The sequence below is a fragment of the Heterodontus francisci genome, chromosome 15 (genome assembly GCF_036365525.1).
Source record: "Heterodontus francisci isolate sHetFra1 chromosome 15, sHetFra1.hap1, whole genome shotgun sequence".
NCBI lineage: Eukaryota > Metazoa > Chordata > Chondrichthyes > Heterodontiformes > Heterodontidae > Heterodontus > Heterodontus francisci.
The window spans coordinates 100,822,265-100,844,611 of NC_090385.1; the positions used below are offsets into that span (position 1 = coordinate 100,822,265).

Here is a 22,347-nt window from a genome sequence, read left to right on the forward strand (position 1 = left end):
GCTGCATGGACCACTTGCAGGGAGTCCTGATCCATGATGCTCTGCTGCATCCTCCAACACCTACCAATGATGAGGGCACAACCCTTGCCACCAGGTCTTCGAGAAGTACCTCAAGATGAGGAGGATGCGGAGGCACGAGGTATCTGAGACAACATCGTTCCAGTTGGTCTGTCATGAGTTCCTCATCAGACTCTGGCTCCTGTGAAAAAATCCCCCGATCACCTTTTCTCCATAATACCCCACCTTACCATCCCTCTCTTACTGACCATCACAGTGTCCTCTTGGCCACAATCCTGAAATAAAAGACACACAAACTAACCATTCCACAACAGCTTTATCCAACAACACTTCCAATAGTACATACAATGCTTATTTAATCAACCTCTGCATTCTCTTAGTGCCTGTCTTGTGGGTGCCTTTGTCTGTCCTAGTGCTCCTACACAGTGCTATTCCAGCAGATACAGAATAACTGGTAGAAAACTGCTGACGTTCAGTGGAGGAGACTGCAGATGGCCATGCAGGATGCCTTCGACCAGCTTCTGCCTGCACCACATTGGCATGGGTGCCAGCAGTCTGGGCTGGTTGAATGACAGGCATCAGAAGGGGCACTGGCAGAGGGGCAGTGATAGGAGGATGAATGCTGTCATCCTGAGAAAGGACAGCAGGTGCATTCGCCTTACAGCCACAGCCACTCCCTTAGGACAGCGCCTCAGCAATCCTAACAATCTGCTGGAGCACATATTGCAGACTGCTGTGATAGCCTTCAAGTCCCTTTCAGCATTGGTATCTGCAGCCATGATGTCAGCAATCTGAGCCTGTAAGGACCAAGCAGAGATCTCTGAAAGAGTGACGGTGCTTCTTCCTCAGACATGTTCCCTTGTTCTCGCTCTTCATCGTCAGGCTGCACTGGCTGGCCAAGTGGCAGGTCACAGGTATCTGAGAGCATAAATACAGAAGGGGAGGGTTGGTGTGAGGGAAAAGGGGATTGGATGGAAAGCAAGAGGTCTATGGTCACACCATCTGCAGCTTGTACTTCACACCAGATTGCAGATGAGGCTGAAGTGGGATTTGTGAAGTTGCATAAGGTAGGAATATACCAACATCCTGGTTTCAGTGACACCAGTTCCAATGGCCAAGGTGACGACCGCGCTAATAATTCTGAGCACAGCCTGCTCCAAGGAGTTGAGGACAGGTAGCAGTGCCTGTCCTCCACTAGCTCTCTGCTGCTTCCTCCTGTTATGTGGCATCTTGTTCTGTCAGAGAGAGAGAAGAATATCAGTGAGCGTGTTGCAATGTGTTTGGGTGATGTGTCTGTCATAGATGAATAGCTGGAAGTATGTGGAAGCTGCAAGATGTGGATGTGAAGCTTGCAGCAGTGGTAAGTGTATGAGGCTGAGGTGAAGCATATGAATGTCAAACATGTGTCCTGACTGCTGAAGATTGTTAATGAGGATTGCTGGGGGGATGTGGTGCATTAAGTGGCATGTAAGGTTGGTGATACAGTGGGTAAAATATGGCATTTGAAGGTGCATTTACTGACCTTGACCACTTGTGTGAGGTCATGAACATATTTCTGGTACTGCAGTCGGGTCCTCGGAGCCAGGCTCCTTGCACTGACCCCCGTGGTTGTCTGCTCCCATTCTCTTCTAAGTGCTTGTGTGAAAGGCCTCCTGACCTGCCCTGTGGAAAGGTGAGTTCTCTCCTCCTTTCCACCTCTATCACTAAGGCCTCCAGCACTGCAGCTGAGAACCCTCCCTCTGGCCTGCTGCTCCATTGCTCCTCTTCCTTCCTTCTGAGAAATTCTTCAGCAAACAGTTCCGTCTGCAGCCAGAATTCAGCTCCCTTTTAAAATCTGCAGGCTGGCTTTAAGAAGTGCAGGCTCACTTTAACTCACGCTAGCCTTACACAAACCTGGGCCCCCTGCTGAGCATGCAGCCAGTCAGCAGCATGTTTCATGCTGGGTTGCATGCCCCAATCATGGATGATTGCCTGCTGCCTGCATCATCCCAATTGAGGATGGGGTAATCATGCATTGCAATCCCTGCACCCGCAAATGGGCTTTATCCAAATGTTAACCCTTCATCTCTGACCACTGAGCCTAGTACACAATGATTCCAAAGAATCTCTTTCCCTTCCAACCTGAATTCCCAGACAAAAGTCAATTTCTTAGCCTCACTGAAGAGATGGAAGGATCTTCATCCAAATCATTCATTCAGTCACTGGTGGTATTCCTACTCCAGTGCCCAGTGTAAAGCTCTCATGATATATGCTTGTGGGAGAGAGGGCACATTCCACTCCCTGTGATACTCTACCTCTGAATGAGTGCTCCTGTCTGATAAGCCTCCCAAACTGTTCACACACATTGCCCTATATACGAAATTTTCCAAGGTATGGGCTAACATTGCTGCAGTTCAGGCATGCAATAACACATCTTACATCTGATTAAACAAGTCCCTTATATAATTTAGCCCTTAACCATAAGTGCTGCGTGTGCGCTTTTTCTTTGCCCTACTCATTCTGGTTTAGTGATGTAAATGTGGAGATACTGGCACATTGTAAAACACATTGTAAAATTGTATCCCTCACCCTTCAAACAGGGAGGGCTGGGCTTTTGTCCAGGGATTCAATGTTGTTCCATATAGGCAGGAATGTTCCCCCATTAAACTTCCTGGCTGTAATATTGCCGTGTACGTCTTTAGACCTGCCCTCAACATGAATCCATCTCCTCCCCTCATTCATTTTTCCTAGATCACAGCCCTCAGGATCATGCCTAGAATTTAAGGAAAGATAGGGTTAAGAGGGAATTCTGACGTCAGGAGCATGATTTGATAAATGTCTTTTCTGTGAGTTGGGGGTGGGGGGGGTGGGGTGGGGAGAAGGATTTTCCCCATCTACCAGCCCACCAGCTAGAACCCTTCATCAGCATCAGATTGCCCCAGAGCCCAGCTTGGAGAGAGCCCAGAAAGAAGCTCATCTAAAGAATGCACTTCCCAGTCAGAAAACACTGCAGCAGCTAAACTCCCAACGCAGCCGCTGCGGCTCTGCTCTCGGCCAGAGAGCCACTCATTCTTGTGTGGATCGCCCGTGCTTGGGGTGCTGATGGCTGGGGCACGAATAGTGCCTCTGCTGGCCTGATATCCAGGAATTCTTTACGGATTTCGGGGCTTGTGTGCGTTTTTCCCCACTCGCTGTTATAGCGGGAGGTCACCATGTAAATGAACTGAACCGGGAGCATAAAATGTGGAGATTTCAAGAAGAGCGAATGTCTGGTTTCTGTTCATTCCTCACAGGTCTGTCTGTCATGTACTGGGTTCAAAGGTACGGATCTTGCTGCTTGCATTTCATACTGAAGGTCACTTCTCTGTCTAAATGCTTCTGTGACAACATGTTTACTGTTTCTCTAATATACAGTGTGCGAGTTTTAGCTTGTGGCACGTTTCATTCCGTCTCAGATACAATCTTACATCTAAACCATGAATGTGCTTTGCAGTAAATCACATCTTTATTGAATAAGATATAAATTTCCTCCATAAATGACCATTCTAGATCTAGAAATCACTTTACGTTTTAAATATTCAGACTTTGCTATTCACTGGTTGGGCTGCCTTTACGTAACCGGAGACATACTGGAACAGCAAGACAGACAGATATTAACTGTCCGTGTGTGTCGGCAATGCTTTTACAAGTTGAGTCGGTCTGAATCATGCTATACTGTTTACACTACTCATAGATCTATTAGTGCACTGCCAGGTAAATGTGAACACAACGGAGCCTTGCTCAATTCTTGTATTGCTAGGATTTTATTTGCTTGGTGTGTATTTATTCTCTTTAGTTGTATTAATTTGAACAATTAGATTTGGTTAGCACTGGGAATAGTGGTTATGTTTAGAGACACAGGACTTGAAACTTGGCTCTGGGTGCTGTTTTGTGTCCAAAATGGTGACCGCAAAGTGGGCACAATTGTGGGGCGGGTCACACCGAATGCCATTTTGCTGGAGGCATCCTTTACCCACATAAGAAGCAGGTGTTAAGCCATTGACATATGGAAATAAGGAGCCTAATGCCTGCTTCTGCTCCCTCGTGCAACTTTGGTTTGCACCTAAGGGAGCCAGCACCAATGCTGATTGCCTCCAGGAAAACCAACAGGAAGCAGGATGGACTGGAGAAAAGGTCAGTACTCAACTTAATCATTGCCACTCCTGGGCCTGACATCACTCCAGACTCCAACCTGCAGCTTCCCTGATCTCCCTCCACCCCTTCAGCCCAAGCCCCATCTCCTAGCCTCCCACCCATTGCACTCCAAGGCCCCCCAATAATACTGCAAACTCCCACAATGTTCTTTCCTGACCTCCTAGCATCTCCCCCATCGATTACATTCAGAGGCCCAGCCATTCCTCCTCCTGACCCTTGTGATCTAATCCTGATGGATTCAGTCCTCCTGATCCAATCACTTAGCTGCACATTGGTACATGAACCTGTGTAGCTTTCTATTGCTGCACCTTCTACATGACAGAGAGGTCCGAGGCCCAGAATCCCAGGTTCCTTGGATCTCCCCGTTTGAGGGCGGCTGTTTGCACTCTGCAGGTGAGGCACCAAAAACTGCCCGCTGTGGAATTTTTAGGCCACAGACTGATGTGTGCTTCTGCTTCTCTTGTGTTCAGTGTCAATGGAATCGGTAACATTTCCTTGGTCAAAAGAACAGTGGACAGATTGCTCAGAGGGTACGACATTCGCCTCAGGCCTGACTTTGGAGGTATTTCAAACTATTATCATCACTGAAATTATCAATTATTATATTACAGTAATGGCTTATTATAGGAGAGCTAATGAGCAGGTTACATAAAATAGGCTTGTGTTTGCTAGCATATGGATGATCTGATTGAGATGTTTAAGATGGTTAAAGTATTTGATCGGGTAGATAGAAAGAAACTATTTTCTCTGGTGTGGGAGTCCAGAACAAGGGAGCAGAACCTTAAAATTAGAGCTAGACCATTCAGGGTTGATGTCAGGAAGCACTCCTTTACACAACGGGTAGTGGAAATCTGGAACTCTGTCCCCCAAAAAGATATTGAGGGGGGGTGGGCGGGGTGCGGGGGGGTTGGTGGTCAGTTGAAAGCTTCAAAACTGAGATTGATAGATTTTTGTTAGGCAAGGGCACTAAGGGTTATAGAAGCAAGGGGGTAGATGGATTTACAATACAGACCAGCCGTTATCTAACTGAATGACAGAACAAGTGCAAAGGAATAAATGGCCCTCTCCTGCACTTATGTCCCTAACTAGCATCAGTGTTAATATTACTATTCTATGTCACTAAAACCTTTGTTTCTCCTTTGTCATAAATACTTTTCTTTCCTGTATTCTGCTAATCTTATCCTTAATACTCAGAGTATAATTCTGTATCTCTCATTAATTTATTTTGCCTGGGTAGGGTTTCTGGTAGTTTTACTTTATTAGAATTGTTCACTTCACTGGAAACAGATCTGGTACTGCCTCTCATCATTTGGACAATTTAAAACAGGTGCCCATCCTTCGAGTGCAAGTTGTTGAAAGCGAGCATTTCTTTTGTGAATGTTTAAGGAGGCGTTGCAAGGGTAAATCGGAGCCCAATTATACACAGTATTAACATTCTCTTTCTCCCTCAGGGTCTCCAGTTTCTGTGGGAATGAGTATTCATATAGCTAGCATAGACATGATCTCTGAAGTTAACATGGTGAGTTCAAACAAATTCTTTGTTTATACTGTTGTGAACAAAATGGTTAAGATTAGATTCAATGTGGACCAAACTATGGTCATTAGGTATATGGAGGTGGAATGGCACAATTGGGCTTGGTCGGGAGATATTTGGGCACTTGAGACTGGAATACTGGGTAGGCATATTTTATCATGCAAATGAAGATGGGCAACCTACTTACTTCACTTATTACTTAACTTTTCAATCTAAAAACCTGAGCACTGAATCCAGGCACACACTTCACTGCAGTACTGAGGGTGTGCTACACTGTCAAGGGTATCATCTTTCCGATGAGACGCTAAATCGTGGCCCTGTCAGCCCTCTCAGGTAGGCGTTAAAGATCCCACAGCACTATTGGAAGAAGAACAAGGGGGTTTTCCCTGGTGTCCTAACTAATATTTATCCCACACTCAACATCACTGAAACAGATTATCTAGTCATTACCACTGTGCATATGTTAGCTGCAGTGTTTCCCACACTACAAAAGTGACTACACTTCAAAAGTACTTCATTGGCTGTAAAGCACTTGGACATCCTAAGGTTGTGAAAGTTGCTATATAAATGCAAGTTCTTTTTTCTTTTAATAATGAATTTGAGATTAATTTATCATGAATTTTCTGTGTTTTGCATCCAAACATTGATCTATCTTTTGTCACTGTATCTTTATTGTGGCTGCAATTCTGGGTTTGATATGATGAAGTAATGGTGATATTTAATATGGAACCTGGTCTGTTGTGAGTAGGACTGGATGTGAAGCAGGACTTGGTACAATATGAAGCATCAGCATATCGACATCCAGCTCTAGAAAATGTTTTGAGTGAGCCTAGAGCGAGATCAAGCCAGGATTATTCATGGACTGACTTCAAACCAATCTAACACAATGCTTGGCTGAGCTATCCCTAATCATAAGCAGTGCACTAAATACTGCACCGGAGTCAGTGCAGGATCTGGTGTGTTATAATCATGATTGAATGTAGAAAAGTGACATTGAGAGTATATGCAGTGAGAATTTACTATAGATGGAGCAGTATCGGCATTTACAGGAAGCACATTATATTACATTACATTGAATTGAGTGAAAGATTTGGGGCAGCAACACTGGGGTAATTCAAATACAATTAGACATTGGGTAGCGACTTTGGTGGGCCATAGACATTTCCGCATTGTTGATTTTCCATCAGCATCTTGATCTGCTGCTAAAGACTTAGTTTATGTTTAGTTCCGAATGTTCACCAACAGATCCAATGCAGGACTTGGGAGTATGAGAACCATATTAAAACTCAATTAGTCTTCAATAGAATTGTACTCAAGATTCAGTACAATGAAGACTACATTTCATCCAGCTCAGAATATGTATTAGGGAGTTCACTCCCATGCCCAGTGCAGCTTCAGTGCTATGAGTATACTGGTCATACAATAAGATTTATTGATTAGGAACCTTCTTAGATTTGTATCAAAAAGAAAAAAATGGGAACTATTCTGGGGTTGAGTGTATGCTGAGAGAATGTGTATAACAGTTTCAGTGATGGAGGGGTTGACGTGTGGGAACAGAGGTAAGCAGTGTTAGAGAAGTAAAGGTAAGTGGTTTTGGTGATAAATAAAATGTTAGGTTAATAGAATGAGAATCTATCCCAATCCTCTTCCTTAGTGAGGAGCAAAAACCAGATTCAATTTAATTAATGACCATTTAAAACAATTCATTCTTGAGGTATGGGCATTAATAGGGTGGCATTTATTGCCCATCCCTAATTGCCCTTGAGAAGGTGGTGGTAAGTCACCTTCTTGAAACGCTGCAGTCCATGTGGGATAAGTCCACCCACAGTGCTGTTAGGATGGGAGTTCCAGGATTTTGACCCAGTGACAGTGAAGGAACAGTGATATAGTTCCAAGTCAGGATGGTGTATGACTTGGAGGGTAACTTGCAGGTGGTGGTGTTCCCATGCATCTGCCCTTGTCCTTCTAGGTGGTAAAGGTTGCGGGTTTGTAAAGTGCTGTGAAAGGAGCCTTGGTGAGTTGGTGAAGAGCATCTTGTAGATGCTACACACTGCTGCCACTGTGTGCTCTTGGTGGAGGGGGTGAATGTTGAAGATGGGGTGCCAATCAAGTGGCTGCCTTGTCCTGGATGGTGTCAAGCTTCTTGAGTGCTGATGTAGCAAGTGGAGAGTATTTTATAATAGTACTGACTTGTGCCTTTAATCACACCTGATCCAATTTGGTATGATGACATTAACTGAGTGAGTCAAGATTTTACTTATGTTCATGTTCCAGCCTTGGTGCAGTGTGAGTCCAATCTAGGATTTGGTATTTGGCAGGAACAGAATAAAACATTTACCCCCATCTGCTGCAAGAGTTTGTGGATCAAGAGTAGGACTGGATAAAATCCAGGACTCTGCACCACAAGAATTTAAATGATTGGAAGATTTAATTGAAACAAGGCTTCCAGATTAAATACAGTATTTAGTGTCCCGCAAACCAGATCCATGCAGGAATTCTATACTATTCAATGAAACACCAGCATCTGTACACAGACCTGTACCAGCACTTGCACAGATAACAGTACCAGCATCTGACCAATTTCAGTACATCATCTATACCGATGCTAGTACCAGCATCTGTAGCCATTCCTGTACCAACATCGGCATTGATGCTGGTACCAACATCTGGACCAATATCTGCACCAGCTTATTTGCCAAGAACTACCAGCATCTGTACCGATTCCTGTACCAGAATCAGTACCGATATTGGTAGCAGGATTAGTACCCATAACAGTGCCAGTATCTGTAATCATACCAGTATGAGCATTCTGTACCCATGCTAGGACATATATGTGTGTTCATACCACTACCAGCATTAGTATGTTCGGAAGAAGGGTCACTAACCTGAAACGTTAACTCTGCTTCTCTCTCCACAGATGCTGCCAGACCTGCTGAGTATTTCCAGCATTTCTTGTTTTTATTCCAGCATTAGTACTGATGCAGGTACCAGCACCTGCCTTTATACTGGTATTACTACCATCTGAACCTATATCTGTACTAACATCTGTATTGATTCCGGTACCAGCATCTGTACTGAAGCAGGTGCCAACCTCTCTGCCAATACCTGTACCAGCACCTGAGCTGATACCAAAACCAGCATCTGCACCCATATCTGCACTAACATCTGAACAGATTCTGGTACCAGCATTTGTACCCATACCATTACCAACATCTGTACCATATCTTTAGCAGCTTCGGTGCGGTTACCGGAAGCAGCATTAGTACCAATACTGTTAACAGCACCAGAAATGATAACAGGCGGCACAGTGGCGCAATGGTTAGCACCACAGCATCACAGCTCCAGGGACCCGGGTTCGATTCCGGGTACTGCCTGTGTGGAGTTTGCAAGTTCTCCCTGTGTCTGCGTGGGTTTTCTCCGGGTGCTCCGGTTTCCTCCCACAAGCCAAAAGACTTGCAGGTTGTTAGGTAAATTGGCCATTATAAATTGTCACTAGTATAGGTAGGTGGTTGGGAAATATAGGGACAGGTGGGGATGTTTGGTAGGATTAGGATAAATGGGTGGTTGATGTTCGGCACAGACTCGGTGGGCCGAAGGGGTGTTTCAGTGCTGTATCTCTAATCTAATCTAAACAAGAATCTGCAATCATATAACAACGAGCAATCTGTTCCATGCCAGGACCTAGGTCTGTGTCCATACTGGTACCAGGATCTGTACCGATGCCTGTTTCAGCATCTGTACCAATACCTCAAACAACTTCTGAACAGATCCCAGTATCAGCACCCGTATCCATACCTGGTATCAGCACCTATACCCATACCTTCCATCAGCACCTATACCCATATCTGCTATCAGCACCTGTAACCAAACCTGCTATCAGCACCTGTACCCATATCTGGCATCAGCACCCTTATCCATACCTGGTATCAGCACCTTTACCCATACCAGCTATCAGCACCTATACCCATAACTTCTATCAGCACCTGTACCCACACCTGCTATCAGCACCTGTAACCATATCTGCCATCAGCACCAATACCCATACCTGCTTACAGCACCTATACCCATACCTTCTATCAGCACCGATACCCATAACTTCTATCAGCACCTGTACCCATACCTGCTATCAGCACCTGTACCCATACCTGCTATCAGCACCTGTACCCATACCTGCTTACAGCACCTATACCCATACCTTCTATCAGCACCGATACCCATAACTTCTATCAGCACCTGTACCCATACCTGCTATCAGCACCTGTACCCATACCTGCTTTCAGCACCTATACCCATACCTTCTATCAGCACCTGTACCCATACCTGCTATCAGCACCTGTACCCATACCTGCTATCAGCACCTACACGCATACCTGCTATCAGCACCTGTACCCATACCTGCTTTCAGCACCTATACCCATACCTTCTATCAGCACCTGTACCCATACCTGCTATCAGCACCTGTACCCATACCTGCTATCAGCACCTACACGCATACCTGCTATCAGCACCTGTACCCATACCTTCTATCAGCACGTGTACCCATACCTGCTATCAGCACCTGTACCCATACCTGCTATCAGCACCTACACGCATACCTGCTATCAGCACCTGTACCCATACCTTCTATCAGCACCTGTACCCATACCTGCTATCAGCACCTGTACCCATACCTGCTATCAGCACCTACACGCATACCTGCTATCAGCACCTGTACCCATACCTGCTTTCAGCACCTATACCCATACCTTCTATCAGCACCTGTACCAATACCTGCTATCAGCACTAATACCCAGACCTGCTATCAGCACCTACACCCATACCTTCTTTCAGCACCTATATCCATACCTGCTATCAGCACCTGTACCCATACCTGCTATCAGCACCTACACGCATACCTGCTATCAGCACCTGTACCCATATCTGGTATCAGCACCTGTACCCATACCTGCTATCAGCACCTGTAACCATATCTGGTATCAGCACCTGTACCCATACCTGCCATCAGCACCTGTACCCATACCTGCTATCAGCACCTGTAACCATATCTGGTATCAGCACCTGTACCCATACCTGCTATCAGCACCTGTAACCATATCTGGTATCAGCACCTGTACCCAAACCTGCCATCAGCACCTGTACCCATACCTGCTATCAGCACCTGTACCCATATCTGGTAACAGCACCTGTACCCATACCTGCTAACAGCACCTGTACCCATATCTGCCATCAGCACCTATACCCATACCTGCTATCAGCACCTGTACCCATACCTGCCATCAGCACCTGTACCCATACCTGCTAACAGCACCTGTACCCATATCTGGTATCAGCACCCATATCCATACCTGCTATCAGCACCTGTACCCATACCTGCTATCAGCACCTGTACCCATACCTGCCATCAGCACCTGTACCCATACCTGCTATCAGCACGTGTACCCATACCTGCTATCAGCACCTGTACCCATATCTGGTATCAGCACCTGTACCCATACCTGCTATCAGCACCTGTACCCATACCTGCTATCAGCACCTGTACCCATATCTGGTAACAGCACCCATATCCATACCTGGTATCAGCACCAGTACCCATACCTGCCATCAGCACCTATACCCATACCTGCTATCAGCACCTGTACCCATACCTGCCATCAGCACCTGTACCCATATCTGGTATCAGCACCCATATCCAGACCTGGTATCAGCACCTGTACCCATACCTGCTATCAGCACCTGTACCCATACCTGCCATCAGCACCTGTACCCATACCTGCTAACAGCACCTGTACCCATATCTGGTATCAGCACCCATATCCATACCTGCTATCAGCACCTGTACCCATACCTTCAATCAGCACCGATAGCCATACCTGCTAACAGCACCTGTACCCATATCTGGTATCAGCACCCATATCCATACCTGCTATCAGCACCTGTACCCATACCTGCTATCAGCACCTGTACCCATACCTGCCATCAGCACCTGTACCCATACCTGCTAACAGCACCTGTACCCATATCTGGTATCAGCACCCATATCCATACCTGCTATCAGCACCTGTACCCATACCTTCAATCAGCACCGATAGCCATACCTGCTATCAGCACCTGGACGCATACCTGCTATCAGCACATGTATTCATACCTTCGATCAGCACCTGTACCCATACCTGCCATCAGCACCTAGACCCATACATGCTATCAGCACCTGTACCCATATCTGGTATCAGCACCCATATCCAGACCTGGTATCAGCACCTGTACCCATACCTGCTATCAGCACCTGTACCCATATCTGGTATCAGCACCTGCACCCATACCTGCTATCAGCACCTGTACCCATATCTGGTATCAGCACCCATATCCAGACCTGGTATCAGCACCCGTACCCATACCTGCTATCAGCACCTGTACCCATATCTGGTATCAGCACCCATATCCAGACCTGGTATCAGCACCTGTACCCATATCTGGTATCAGCACCTGCACCCATACCTGCTATCAGCACCTGGACCCATATCTGGTATCAGCACCCATATCCAGACCTGGTATCAGCACCTAGACCCATACCTGCCATCAGCACTTGTACCCATATCTGGTATCAGCACCCATATCCAGACCTGGTATCAGCACCTGTACCCATACCTGCTATCAGCACCCATATCCAGACCTGGTATCAGCACCTGCACCCATACGTGCTATCAGCACCTGTACCCAAAACTGGCATCAGCACCTGTACCCATACCTGCTATCAGCACCTAGACCCATACCTGCTATCAGCACCTGTAACCATACCTGCTATCAGCACCAATACCCATACCTGCTATCAGCACCTACACGCATACCTGCTATCAGCACCTGTATCCATACCTGGTATCAGCACCTGTACCCATATCTGGTATCAGCACCCATATCCATACCTGGTATCAGCACCTGTACCCATACCTGCCATCAGCACCTAAACCCATACCTGATATCAGCACCTGTACCCATACCTGCTATCAGCACCTGTACCCATATCTGGCATCAGCACCCGTATCCATACCTGGCATCAGCACCTGTACCCATACCTGATATCAGCACCTGTACCCATACCTGCTATCAGCACCTGTACCCATATCTGGCATCAGAACCCGTATCCATACCTGGCATCAGCACCTGTACCCATACCTGCTATCAACACCTATACCCATACCTTCTATCAGCACCTATACCCATACCTGCGATCAGCACCTGTAAGCATATCTGGTATCAGCACCTGTAACCATATCTGGTATCAGCACCTGTACCCATACCTGCTATCAGCACCTGTACCCATATCTGGTATCAGCACCTGTACCCATACCTGCTATCAGCACCTGTACCCATATCTGGTATCAGCACCCATATCCATACCTGGTATCAGCACCTGTACCCATACCTGCTTTCAGCACCTATACCCATACCTGCTATCAACACCGATATCCATACCTTCTATCAGCACCTGAACCCATACCTGCTATCAGCACCTGCACCCATACCTGCCATCAGCACCGATACCCATAACTGCTATCAGCACCTGTAGCATAACTGCCATCAGCACCTAGACGCATACCTGCTATCAGCACCTGTACTCATACCTGCTATCAGCACCGATCCCCATAACTTCGATCAGCACCTGTACCCATAACTGGTATCAGCACCTGTACCCATACCTGCCATCAGCACCTGTACCCATACCTGCTATCAGCACCGATACCCATCCCTGCTATCAACACCTATACCCATACCTTCTATCAGCACCTATACCCATACCTGCTATCAGCACCTGTACCCATACCATCTATCAGCACCTATACCCATACCTGCTATCAGCACCTGTAACTATATCTGGTATCAGCACCTGTACCCATACCTGCCATCAGCACCTGTAAGCATATCTGGTTTCAGCACCTGTACCCATACCTTCTATCAGCACCTGTACCCATACCTGCTATCAGCACCTGTACCCATATCTGGTATCAGCACCTGTACACATACCTGCTCTCAGCACCTAGACCCATACCTGCTATCAGCACCAGTACCCATACCTGCTATCAGCACCGATACCCATACCTTCTATCAGCAACTGTACCCATACCTGCTATCAGCACCTGTACCCATATCTGGTATCAGCACCTGTACCCATACCTGCCATCAGCAGCTGGACCCATACCTGCGATCAGCACCTGTACCCATACCTGCTATCAGCACCTGCACCCGTACCTGCTATCAGCACCTGTACCCATATCTGGTATCAGCACCTGTACCCATATCTGGTATCAGCACCTGTACCCATACGTGCCATCAGCACCTATACCCATACCTGCTATCAGCACTGATACCCATACCTGCCATCAGCACCTATATCCATGCCTGCTATCAGCACCTGTACCCATATCTGGTATCAGCACCTGTACCCATACCTGCTATCAGCACTGATACTCATACCTGCCATCAGTACCTGTACCCATACCTGCTATCAGCACTGCTACTCATACCTGCCATCAGCACCTATATCCATGCCTGCTATCAGCACCTGTACCCATATCTGGTATCAGCACCTGTACCCATACCTGCCATCAGCACCTATACCCATACCTGCCATCAGCACCTGTACCAATACCTGCTATCAGCACTGATACCCATACCTGCTGTCAACACCTGCACCCATACCTGCCATCAGCACCCGTATCCATACCTGGTATCAGCACCGGAACCCATATCTGGTATCAGCACCTGTACTCATACCTGCCATCAGCACCTATACCCATACCTGCTATCAGCACCTGTACCCATATCTGGTATCAGCACCCATATACATACCTGGTATCAGCACCGGTACCCATATCTGGTATCAGCACCTGTACTCATACCTGCCATCAGCACCTTTACCCACACCTGCTATCAGTAACTGTACCCATACCTGCTATCAGCACCTGTACCCAGACCTGCTATCAGCAGCTATACCCATGCCTGCCATCAGCACCTATACCCATACCTGCTATCAGCACCTATACCCATATCTGGTATCAGCACCCATATCCATACCTTATATCAGCAGCTATACCCATATCTGGTTTCATCACCTGTACCCGTATCTAGTATCAGCACCTATACCCTTACCTGCTATCAGCACTTATACCCATACCTGCTGTCAACACCTGTACCCATACCTGCTATCAGCAGCTATACCCATATCTGGTTTCATCACCTGTACCCGTATCTGGTATCAGCACCTATACCCTTACCTGCTATCAGCACTTATACCCATACCTGCTGTCAGCACCTGTACACATACCTGCTATCAGCACCTATACCCATATCTGGTTTCAGCAACTGTACCCATATCTGGTATCAGCACCTGTACCCATACATGCCATCAGCACCTATACCCATAACTGCTATCAGCACCTGTACCCATATCTGCTTTCAGCACCTGTAACCATATCTGGTATCAGCACCCGTATCCATACCTGGTATCAGCACCTGTACCCATACCTGCTATCAGAACCTATACCCATATCTGGTATCAGCACCTGTACCCATACCTGCTATCAGCACTTATGCCCATACCTGCTATCAGCACCTGACCCCATACCTGCCATCAGCACCTATACCCATACCTGCTATCAGCACCTGTACCCATACCTGCCATCAGCACCTGTACCCATATCTGGTATCAGCACCCATATCCATACCTGGTATCAGCACCTGTACCCATACCTGCTTTCAGCACCGATAACCATACATTCTATCAGCACCTGTAGCCATACCTGCTATCAGCACCTGTACCCATACCTGCCATCAGCACCGAGACCCATACTTTCTCTCAGCACCTGTACCCATATCTGGTATCAGCACCCATATCCATACCTGGTATCAGCACCTGTACCCATACCTGCTATCAGCACCTATACCCATACCTTCTATCAGCACCTATACCCATATCTGGTTTCAGCACCTGTACCCATATCTGATATCAGCACCTGTACCCATAACTGCTATCAGCACCTGTACCCATACATGCTATCAGCACCTATACCCATACCTGGTATCAGCACCTGTACCCATACCTGCTATCAGCACCTATACCCATACCTTCTATCAGCACCTGTACCCATACATGCTATCAGCACCTATACCCATACCTGCTATCAGCACCTGTACCCATACCTTCTATCAGCACCTTTACCCATACCTGGTATCAGCACCTGTACCCATATCTGGTATCAGCACCCATATCCATACCTGGTATCAGCACCTGTACCCATACCTGCCATCAGCACCTAAACCCATACCTGGTATCAGCACCTGTACCCATATCTGGTATCAGCACCCATATCCATACCTGGTATCAGCACCTGTACCCATACCTGCCATCAGCACCTAAACCCATACCTGCTATCAGCACCTGTACCCATATCTGGCATCAGCACCCGTATCCATACCTGGCATCAGCACCTGTACCCATACCTGATATCAGCACCTGTACCCATACCTGCTATCAGCACCTGTACCCATATCTGGCATCAGAACCCGTATCCATACCTGGCATCAGCACCAGTACCCATACCTGGTATCAGCACCTGTACCCATACCTGCTATCAGCACCTATACCCATACCTGCGATCAGCACCTGTAAGCATATCTGGTATCAGCACCTGTAACCATATCTGGTATCAGCACCTGTACCCATAACTGCTATCAGCACCTGTACCCATATCTGGTATCAGCACCTGTACCCATACCTGCTATCAGCACCTGTACCCATATCTGGTATCAGCACCCATATCCATACCTGGTATCAGCACCTGTACCCATACCTGCTTTCAGCACCTATACCCATACCTGCTATCAACACCGATATCCATACCTTCTATCAGCACCTGAACCCATACCTGCTATCAGCACCTGCACCCATACCTGCCATCAGCACCGATACCCATAACTGCTATCAGCACCTGTAGCATAACTGCCATCAGCACCTAGACGCATACCTGCTATCAGCACCTGTACTCATACCTGCTATCAGCACCGATCCCCATAACTTCGATCAGCACCTGTACCCATAACTGGTATCAGCACCTGTACCCATACCTGCCATCAGCACCTGTACCCATACCTGCTATCAGCACCGATACCCATCCCTGCTATCAACACCTATACCCATACCTTCTATCAGCACCTATACCCATACCTGCTATCAGCACCTGTACCCATACCATCTATCAGCACCTATACCCATACCTGCTATCAGCACCTGTAACTATATCTGGTATCAGCACCTGTACCCATACCTGCCATCAGCACCTGTAAGCATATCTGGTTTCAGCACCTGTACCCATACCTTCTATCAGCACCTGTACCCAAACCTGCTATCAGCACCTGTACCCATATCTGGTATCAGCACCTGTACACATACCTGCTCTCAGCACCTAGACCCATACCTGCTATCAGCACCAGTACCCATACCTGCTATCAGCACCGATACCCATACCTTCTATCAGCAACTGTACCCATACCTGCTATCAGCACCTGTACCCATATCTGGTATCAGCACCTGTACCCATACCTGCCATCAGCAGCTGGACCCATACCTGCGATCAGCACCTGTACCCATACCTGCTATCAGCACCTGCACCCGTACCTGCTATCAGCACCTGTACCCATATCTGGTATCAGCACCTGTACCCATATCTGGTATCAGCACCTGTACCCATACGTGCCATCAGCACCTATACCCATACCTGCTATCAGCACTGATACCCATACCTGCCATCAGCACCTATATCCATGCCTGCTATCAGCACCTGTACCCATATCTGGTATCAGCACCTGTACCCATACCTGCCATCAGCACCTATACCCATACCTGCTATCAGCACTGATACTCATACCTGCCATCAGTACCTGTACCCATACCTGCTATCAGCACTGATACTCATACCTGCCATCAGCACCTATATCCATGCCTGCTATCAGCACCTGTACCATATCTGGTATCAGCACCTGTACCCATACCTGCCATCAGCACCTATACCCATACCTGCCATCAGCACCTGTACCAATACCTGCTATCAGCACTGATACCCATACCTGCTGTCAACACCTGCACCCATACCTGCCATCAGCACCCGTATCCATACCTGGTATCAGCACCGGTACCCATATCTGGTATCAGCACCTGTACTCATACCTGCCATCAGCACCTATACCCATACCTGCTATCAGCACCTATACCCATACCTGCTATCAGCACCTGTACCCATATCTGGTATCAGCACCCATATACATACCTGGTATCAGCACCGGTACCCATATCTGGTATCAGCACCTGTACTCATACCTGCCATCAGCACCTTTACCCACACTTGCTATCAGTAACTGTACCCATACCTGCTATCAGCACCTGTACCCAGACCTGCTATCAGCAGCTATACCCATGCCTGCCATCAGCACCTATACCCATACCTGCTATCAGCACCTATACCCATATCTGGTATCAGCACCCATATCCATACCTTATATCAGCAGCTATACCCATATCTGGTTTCATCACCTGTACCCGTATCTAGTATCAGCACCTATACCCTTACCTGCTATCAGCACTTATACCCATACCTGCTGTCAACACCTGTACCCATACCTGCTATCAGCAGCTATACCCATATCTGGTTTCATCACCTGTACCCGTATCTGGTATCAGCACCTATACCCTTACCTGCTATCAGCACTTATACCCATACCTGCTGTCAGCACCTGTACACATACCTGCTATCAGCACCTATACCCATATCTGGTTTCAGCAACTGTACCCATATCTGGTATCAGCACCTGTACCCATACATGCCATCAGCACCTATACCCATAACTGCTATCAGCACCTGTACCCATATATGCTTTCAGCACCTGTAACCATATCTGGTATCAGCACCCGTATCCATACCTGGTATCAGCACCTGTACCCATACCTGCTATCAGAACCTATACCCATATCTGGTATCAGCACCTGTACCCATACCTGCTATCAGCACTTATGCCCATACCTGCTATCAGCACCTGACCCCATACCTGCCATCAGCACCTATACCCATACCTGCTATCAGCACCTGTACCCATACCTGCTATCAGAACCTATACCCATATCTGGTATCAGCACCTGTACCCATACCTGCTATCAGCACTTATGCCCATACCTGCTATCAGCACCTGACCCCATACCTGCCATCAGCACCTATACCCATACCTGCCATCAGCACCTGTACCCATATCTGGTATCAGCACCCATATCCATACCTGGTATCAGCACCTGTACCCATACCTGCTTTCAGCACCGATAACCATACATTCTATCAGCACCTGTAGCCATACCTGCTATCAGCACCTGTACCCATACCTGCCATCAGCACCGAGACCCATACTTTCTCTCAGCACCTGTACCCATATCTGGTATCAGCACCCATATCCATACCTGGTATCAGCACCTGTACCCATACCTGCTATCAGCACCTATACCCATACCTTCTATCAGCACCTATACCCATATCTGGTTTCAGCACCTGTACCCATATCTGATATCAGCACCTGTACCCATAACTGCTATCAGCACCTGTACCCATACATGCTATCAGCACCTATACCCATACCTGGTATCAGCACCTGTACCCATACCTGCTATCAGCACCTATACCCATACCTTCTATCAGCACCTGTACCCATACATGCTATCAGCACCTATACCCATACCTGCTATCAGCACCTGTACCCATACCTGCTATCAGAACCTATACCCATATCTGGTATCAGCAGCTGTACCCATACCTGCCATCAGCACCTATACCCATACTTTCTATCAGCACCTGTACCCATATCTGGTATCAGCACCCATATCCATACCTGGTATCAGCACCTGTACCCATACCTGCTATCAGCACCTATGCCCATACCTGCTATCAGCACCTGACCCCATACCTGCCATCAGCACCTATACACATACCTGCTATCAGCACCTGTACCCATACCTGCCATCAGCACCGATAACCATACATTCTATCAGCACCTGTAGCCATACCTGCTATCAGCACCTGTACCCATACCTGCCATCAGCACCGAGACCCATACTTTCTATCAGCACCTGTACCCATATCTGGTATCAGCACCCATATCCATACCTGGTATCAGCACCTGTACCCATACCTTCTATCAGCACCTAAACCCATATCTGGTTTCAGCACCTGTACCCATATCTGATATCAGCACCTGTACCCATAACTGCTATCAGCACCTGTACCCATACATGCTATCAGCACCTATACCCATAACTGCTATCAGCACCTGTACCCATACATGCTATCAGCACCTATACCCATACCTGCTATCAGCACCTGTACCCATACCTGCTATCTGCACCTGTACCCATATCTGGTATGAGCACCTGTACCCATACCTGCCATCAGCACTGAGACCCATTCTTTCTATCAGCACCTGTACCCATATCTGGTATGAGCACCCGTATCCATACCTGGTATCAGCACCTGTACCCATACCTGCTATCAGCACCTGTACCCATACCTGCTATCAGCACCTATACCCATATCTGGTATCAGCACCTGTACCCATACCTGCCATCAGCACCTATACCCATACCTGCTTTCAGCACCTATACCCATACTTTCTATCAGCACCTGTACCCATATCTGGTATCAGCACCCATATCCATACCTGGTATTGGCACCTATACCCATACCTTCTATCAGCACCGATAACCATACCTTCTATCAGCACCTGTAGCCATACCTGCTATCAGCACCTGTACCCATACCTGCCATCAGCACCTGTACCCATACCTGCTATCAGCACCTGTACCCATACCTGCTATCAGCACCTATGCCCATACCTGCTATCAGCACCTGTACACATACCTGCCAACAGCACCTAGACCCATACCTGCTATCAGCACCTGTACCCATACCTGCCATCAGCACCTAGACCCATACCTGCTATCAGCACCTGTACCCATACCTGCCATCAGCACCTAGACCCATACCTGCTATCAGCACCTGTACCCATACTTGCTATCAGCACCTGTACCCATATCTGGCATCAGCACCCGTTTCCATACCTGGTATCAGCACCTGTACCCATACCTGCTATCAGCACCGATAACCATACATTCTATCAGCACCTGTAGCCATACCTGCTATCAGCACCTGTACCCATACCTGCCATCAGCACCGAGACCCATACTTTCTATCAGCACCTGTACCCATATCTGGTATCAGCACCCATATCCATACCTGGTATCAGCACCTGTACCCATACCTGCTATCAGCACCTATACCCATACCTTCTATCAGCACCTATACCCATATCTGGTTTCAGCACCTGTACCCATATCTGATATCAGCACCTGTACCCATAACTGCTATCAGCACCTGTACCCAAACATGCTATCAGCACCTATACCCATACCTGCTATCAGCACCTATACCCATACCTGCTATCAGAACCTATACCCATATCTGGTATCAGCAGCTGTACCCATACCTGCCATCAGCACCTATACCCATACCTGCTATCAACACCTACAGCCATACTTTCTATCAGCACCTGTACCCATATCTGGTATCAGCACCCATATCCATACCTGGTATCAGCACCTGTACCCATACCTGCTATCAGCACCTATGCCCATACCTGCTATCAGCACCTGACCCCATACCTGCCATCAGCACCTATACCCATACCTGCTATCAGCACCTGTACCCATACCTGCCATCAGCACCTGTACCCATATCTGGTATCAGCACCCAATTCCATACCTGGTATCAGCACCTGTACCCATACCTGCTTTCAGCACCGATAACCATACATTCTATCAGCACCTGTAGCCATACCTGCTATCAGCACCTGTACCCATACCTGCCATCAGCACCGAGACCCATACTTTCTATCAGCACCTGTACCCATATCTGGTATCAGCACCCATATCCATACCTGGTATCAGCACCTGTACCCATACCTGCTATCAGCACCGATACCCATACCTTCTATCAGCACCTATACCCATATCTGGTTTCAGCACCTGTACCCATATCTGATATCAGCACCTGTACCCATAACTGCTATCAGCACCTATACCCATACCTGCTATCAGCACCTGTACCCATACATGCTATCAGCACCTATACCCATACCTGCTATCAGCACCTGTACCCATACCTGCTATCTGCACCTGTACCCATATCTGGTATGAGCACCTGTACCCATATCTGGTATCAGCACCCATATCCATACCTGGTATCAGCACCTGTACCCATACCTGCTATCAGCACCTATACCCATACCTTCTATCAGCACCTATACCCATATCTGGTTTCAGCACCTGTACCCATATCTGATATCAGCACCTGTACCCATAACTGCTATCAGCACCTGTACCCATACATGCTATCAGCACCTATACCCATACCTGCTATCAGCACCTGTACCCATACATGCTATCAGCACCTATACCCATACCTGCTATCAGCACCTGTACCCATACCTGCTATCTGCACCTGTACCCATATCTGGTATGAGCACCTGTACCCATACCTGCC

General features: G+C 47.5%; 1 protein-coding gene across 1 annotated transcript in view; it reads left to right on the forward strand.

Annotated features, from left to right (window-relative positions):
- The first annotated feature begins 2,907 nt into the window (after positions 1-2,907).
- Positions 2,908-22,347, forward strand: part of LOC137377950 (gamma-aminobutyric acid receptor subunit beta-4-like) — a 974,353-nt gene continuing 954,913 nt past the window's right edge. Inside the window, exons 1-3 of the mRNA XM_068048015.1 lie at positions 2,908-3,318; positions 4,662-4,753; positions 5,643-5,710. Coding sequence (XP_067904116.1) covers positions 3,239-3,318; positions 4,662-4,753; positions 5,643-5,710 — 240 coding nt within the window. The 5' untranslated portion in view covers positions 2,908-3,238. The remainder of the gene's footprint in view (positions 3,319-4,661; positions 4,754-5,642; positions 5,711-22,347) is intronic.